Raw genomic sequence first — 6,149 nt, 5'->3', positions numbered from 1 at the left:
CTGCCCTAAGTTCAAAATGAGCTAGCATGTGACCAGTTCATCAGAGTGCTGTCTCCAGAACAGCTCTATGTTCACACAGAAGTAGCTTGCCGATGAGACTTGCAAGAGGTTCTGGAGTATTCGTTAGGGAGGGAATGGCGCTGTCAGCAGGTCTGAGCTGAGCAGATGATTGAAATGATTCATTGGCTGACTATTCTGACTATATAGAGATGTGGGAAAACTGGTGTTGATTGTGCGGCCAGCCTTGCCACCTGGCATGCCCAGTGAGAAGCAAGTCGACAGAAAACTCGCCAGGGTCACAGTAAGTGGGACTCTGCAGGCCCCTACATCCTTGCCCCACATACCTAACGTGAGAACATCTCAGGGACTGAAGATAAAAACTGCAAACTTATCGTGCCGGTGGTGGGGCATATGTCATGGGGATGGAAACGGGGCAAAAATCTGACATCTGCCCCACCACCGGCACAATAAGTTTGCAGTTTTTATCTTCAGTCCCTGAGTTGTTCTCACTTTGGGTATGTGGGACAGGGTCAGTCCCCTGTTCCCTTCATTGGTGCTGTGGGAGTTCCATGCACTGCGCTGGTGGAAACTTGGTTGACCCTTACGTTGGCTGGTCCTGAAATGGTTCCTTGTGGGGGTCAAGCTGGAGGATATGACAGTTCACCTACACACTGTGACTGGTGATTTAGCACCAATGAAGGGAACAGGGGACTGACCGTCAGGAGTAAGAATATGTGCCATTTAGTCTGGATAGCGGAGATGCAGGAAATGTACATTCTAGGCCTTGATTTTTTGAGAAATGCTGCATGAAGGCATGGAGGGAGGTGAGGAGAACACAGTCTCTTAAAGAATCAATAAAACAGTAATACATTATGCATTAAGTTTCCAATTAACCAGATTGCATAGATGGGATACTGGAAGAAGCGGCCAGCGTAGCTCCCACAAAGCCAGTGAAACCAAAGGCCTCTCTTGGTAGCCTATGCGCTAACCGGTTTGCGTTGCTCATGCTTGTATGGTTGCTGCAAAGGTAATAAGTGAAGCTGGACGCAGATACAAGCTGCTTGAAATGACTGATATGTTAACTGAGTTGTTTTTGCTCTGAACCCCTTAGCTTGGGCATTTAAATACCACAGTGATAAGTAGAATCTGTCTACTCAGAATTATTAGGTCTTTATTGGGTACCAGTGTTTTCACTGGGTACCAGCTGAGGTTGATCGAGTCACTTCATGATCGGCTTCTCATGTGGCGGATAGCTTGTACGGTAAAACTGCTGGACGCTTTATATCATTGAGGAGTATCTACTTCAGACATTACAGCGCAGTATTTATGATTCTGTCCTGTCACAGAAAAACTTTTATTTTGAAGCTATAAAGTGATTGACAGGCCTGTGGATTAAATGACTGACAGTGACATCTCTTTAGAAGAGGACAGGGCCATTAGGTGTTTTAAACCAGCTTACATGTGCCTTTATTACTGGACTGAAGACAGCCTGAAATGAATGGAAGTGAACAGAGAACTTCTCTCAATTGGTCATCTCGTGCCCGAATAGCTAACTTCTGGTGGCACACGTTAGAGGGCCTGCATGGAACTAAGTACATTTCACACTTCAATATAAAACCAAAGACTCGTTATACTCAAGAGGGTACACTTTTCACAGTTTGGCCTTTATACAGTATCTCACAAAAGTGAGTACACCCCTCACATTTCTGCAAAAACTATAGAAATGAAACTTTGATATAACTTAAAGTAGTCAGTGTACAGCTTGTATAGCAGTATAGATTTACTGTCCTCTGAAAATACACAGCCATTAATATCTAAATATCTGGCAACACAAAAGAGTACACCTCACAGTGACCATGTCCAAATTGTGCTCAAAGTGTCAATATTTTGTGTGGCCACCATTATTAGCACTGCCTTAACCCTCTTGGGCATGGAATTCACCAGACCTGCACAGGTTGCTACTAGAATCCTCCTCTACTCCTCCCTGATGACATCACGGAGCTGGTGGATGTTAGACACCTTGCACTCCTCCTCATTCGCTTGAGGATGCCCCAAAGGTGCTCAATTGGGTTTAGGTCTGGAGACATACTTGGCCAGTCCATCACCTTTACCTTCAGCAAGGCAATTGTCATCTTGGAGGTGTGTTTGTTATCGAGTTGGAAAACTGCCATGTGGCGCAGTTTCCGAAGGGAGGGCATCATGCTCTGCTTCAGAATGTCACAGTACATGTTGGAATTCATGTTTCCCTCAATAAACCACAGCTCCCCAGTGCCAGCAGCTCCAGACCATGATGCTACCACCACCATGCTTGACTGTAGGCAAGAGACAGTTGTCTTGGTACTCCTCACCAGGGTGCCACCCTGGACACCATCTGAGCCAAACAAGTTTATTTTGGTCTCGTCAGACCACAGGGCATGGTTCCAGTGACCCATGTTCCTGGGCTGCTTGTCTTCAGCAAACTGTTTGCAGGCTTTCTTGTGCGTCAGCTTCCGAAGAGGTTTCCTTCTGGGACGACGGCCATGCAGACCGAGTTGATGCATTGTACGGCATATGGTCTGAGCACTGACAGGCTGACCTCCCACTTCATCCACCTCTGCAGAAGGCTGGCATCTTATGCATCTGTTTTTTGAAGCCAACCTCTGGATATGACGCTGAACACGTGGACTCAACTTCTTTGGTCACTGATTACTACACAGACTACTTTAAGTTATATCCAAGTTTTATTTCTATTTGTGAGATATATATATATATATATATATATATATATATATATATATATATATATATATATATATATATATAACATCAAGCTAGGCTTTTGGGAAGCTCTAGATGTCACAGACTGTGAATATGAGTGGTAGCCTGTTCAGTGTGTTTACTCAGTTGAAAAGGAAAACACCTGTAGCAGTTCTATGCCAGGACTCTTTACTGAAAGAGTTACTGTGGAACTGCTACAATGTAAATTATGTCCTAAAACTGCTACATGGTAAAATACATGTGAACTGCTATTAGCTCAACACTGGCATACTACTAGAATCCCATAGAGGTGCTAGCAGAAATTAGCAATATTGTAGAGGCTTTGACGTTTATAGCGTAAAGACTTGCTGTAATAGTCAGGTTGACTGTTAGATCAACTGGCTCCAAAAAGATTTTGAGTGATTAAATTCCAGGAATGTAATAATCCAGATCATACAAAATTATCCACAGAGCAGCCAGCTAAGTAAATGTGATCGTAAGATTTGACCACATAATTTGGCCACAAGAGAAATTAAAAGAAATTAATTTCCATTTCATCAGTATTGTCAGTACAATTGTAATGTTTCAGCTCATTTTTTTTTAAAACAAACCTTTTTCCTTAACATTTTTTAAATATATTTACATTTTATAACTTCTAATCTATTTCTGATTTATTACATGTGGTATAACAGTCATCCATTACTGAAGCTCACTGAAGTTTATTTGAATTTAAGTGGGTTCAGGCAAAATGTGACTGACCACTTGAGCCAGCTGAGCGAAATCAGGTAAGATCATTTCACCTGTTTAAAGACTGTCCTCATTTTTACATTTGAAGAGTCTGTGACATTTTGGTTCTGTTGGATAGTTTTGCTTTATTCACTCAACTCAAAATTCAGAATTTACCCCTTTCTTTCAGAATGGACGAGTCATTCAGGATGTCATTCTTATTTCATGGGGAAGGTCAGGAATTCATTGACACCTACAGCGAATGTCGCTCCAGGATGTTCCTGTTCCTGGCAGATCTAGAGGAGACTGCAGTCGAGCTGGATAAAATGAAGACGGGGTCCAGCATCTCCACTGTGGCAGGCAGTTCAGTGGGTGCTGTAGGAGGTGTCTTATCCATTGCAGGCCTGGCTCTGGCCCCCTTCACTGCAGGAGTGTCCCTGGGTTGTACAGTTATGGGAGTTGGGATGGGGGTCACCAGCGGAGTCAACAGCTTAGTTACAGGCATCACTGAAATGGCAGTCAACAGACATCATGGGAAAAATGCCAAAAGCATCTTTCAGAGGTTTATGGAGGACGTACAGAAGGTTTATGATTGTCTAGATCAGGCAGCTAGTTGTGAACATCCTGTCCCAAACCTGGACGAGGGTGATATTGTGTTTAAAACTGGGAAAATGATCTGTCGTGTTGGATCAGTAGGCAGCGGAATTGATGGCCTCGTGGAAGGAGCTTCAGCTATTCAGATTCTCAAGAGTGAGGAAGTAGCTAGGGCTGCGGTCAATATGGGCCTTCAGGAAGCTAATGCAGTTTGTAGTATCCCCAAACTTGCTGCAGACCTGCCTGACATCGGGCAGCTGGCTAAGGGCACTCCTCTGGCGATGACAAAAGCAGCTAGAATGGGGTTTATGGCAGCAAATGTTCTATTCATTGGTGTGGATATTGCATCTATCTACAAAGGTAGTGAGAGTCTGGCTAAAGGTGAGACAAGTGAAGCGTCTCAGCTCATCCGCCCCAGGTCAGCTCTGTGGCTCTCAGAGATGCAGGCATGGGATAAGATCTATGAGTGTCTGTGTGAAGAAAAAGAGACGTTCCAGAGAAACCTGGAAATTCTACAGCAACCTTTAATAGTAGTGGAGTAATCGGACTAAAATGCTTAAGTGGCTGACAGAGTTTGAAAACAAGAATGACTAATTATTTAAAAAGTAATTTGACAAAAATGAACTGCTACATGTTTTTTCTTTGCGGTACAAAGTAGATCAAGTTTGGCTGGACTATCAAATGTCACGTTTAAGACAATCAAACACTTGTAAAATACATGACAGTGTGAATCTATTTTATAAAATGTTTGAAAAGGTGTAAAGCGTTTAGCATTTTCATTAAGCAGTTTTGGAGAAACAATGATTTGAGGTCGATTACTACGTGAACATGGCTCGAGGGGGAGAGCGCGAGTGAGAGAGAGTGAAGGAGACAACAGGAGAGAGAGCAGTGAGGGTCAAATACAGCACTTGCATAAAGCTAACTCGCTGCTAACTAGCAATGTTGACTCACTTAATTCAAAATAATGCCTACTTGCAGCCGCACTACACTATAAAAAAAGTTTTAACTTTAAAAAGTTAGTGTTCAGGCTGCCTTAAAATTTTGAGTTAATTGAATTTCAAATAGTGTGTTAATGCAACAAGAATCAACTTATTATTTGACTTATTTGAAGTCCAACTTATTATTTGAAGTTCAAGTTTTATGCTGTAACCATATGTTATATACAGGGTGTACCAAAAAAACTGACATCGTTTGAGATGTGAGTTTCTGAGTAACTACATGTCCTGGCAAACGAAATTAAATAGGCTTCATGTTGAGCAATACAAGATTTATTTAGCAACATTCAAACAAGAAATTCTGAGGGATGTAGATTTTATAACTGATTTCACAGCTTCACAAATGTTCAATATGCACACCGCCTGTGACGCGACACGCGTCAAGTTGGTAGTCCAGCTCCTGCCAAACACGCTGTAGTATGTCTTGCATAACAGTCTCCAGCACAGTAGTGATTCTCTGCTTGAATTCCTTTAGGCTTGTAGGAAAGGGAGGGGCTGGGGGATATAGAGTCCTTTCACATAGCCCCATAGAAAAAAATCACAAGGTGTCAGGTCAGGTGAATGTGGTGGCCATTTCAACATTAAAAATTAAACTTGGTTAGTTTTTACACATTTTATGAAAATTTGAGATCGTTTGAGGGAGAATTGGCTGTTATTAGACTACGAAATGATGTCACTTTTTTTGGGAGACCCTGTATTTCTTCACTTTCTAGTGCCAAAGGGACTTTTTTTCTCGCTCATGTCATCGTTGTCATTATACTTTGAGTTGAGCATTTTGGAGAGAATTTATTTTTATTTATTATTTTTTTAAAGCTGTCCATTAGCAGAAAAAATGTAATACTATGAACACCAGTTTACAATAACTACACTGAAACACTGTAAATATACACTCAGACCTTGACATGTGGACAGGCTAACATCAACTTGATGTGATTTTTAGCTCATGCATGTCATTATACACTTATACTTTGATTTGAGCTTTGAGAATCTTAGCAGTAGAATGTTAATATGTGGTTTAGAATTGAAACATATTTAGTTTCGTTTAGCTGGATTTAAAAAAAAACTGATTTGTGGGAATTTGCTCTGTAAGAAGTGTGC

The 6,149-nt window shown here is 41.7% G+C and overlaps 1 protein-coding gene across 1 annotated transcript; it reads left to right on the top strand.

Annotated features, from left to right (window-relative positions):
* The first annotated feature begins 3,428 nt into the window (after positions 1–3,428).
* On the top strand, positions 3,429–5,294 carry LOC118821378 (apolipoprotein L2-like). The gene is made up of 2 exons (XM_036589960.1): positions 3,429–3,521; positions 3,653–5,294. The coding sequence occupies exon 2, from the start codon at positions 3,654–3,656 to the stop codon at positions 4,596–4,598; it is 945 nt and encodes a 314-aa protein (XP_036445853.1). The 5' UTR covers positions 3,429–3,521; position 3,653; the 3' UTR covers positions 4,599–5,294.
* Positions 5,295–6,149: the final 855 nt, after the last annotated feature.

The sequence above is a fragment of the Colossoma macropomum genome, unplaced genomic scaffold (genome assembly GCF_904425465.1).
Source record: "Colossoma macropomum unplaced genomic scaffold, Colossoma_macropomum, whole genome shotgun sequence".
NCBI lineage: Eukaryota > Metazoa > Chordata > Actinopteri > Characiformes > Serrasalmidae > Colossoma > Colossoma macropomum.
Note: the sequence above shows the minus strand (reverse complement) of the source record. Positions and strands in the feature narration are given on the sequence as shown.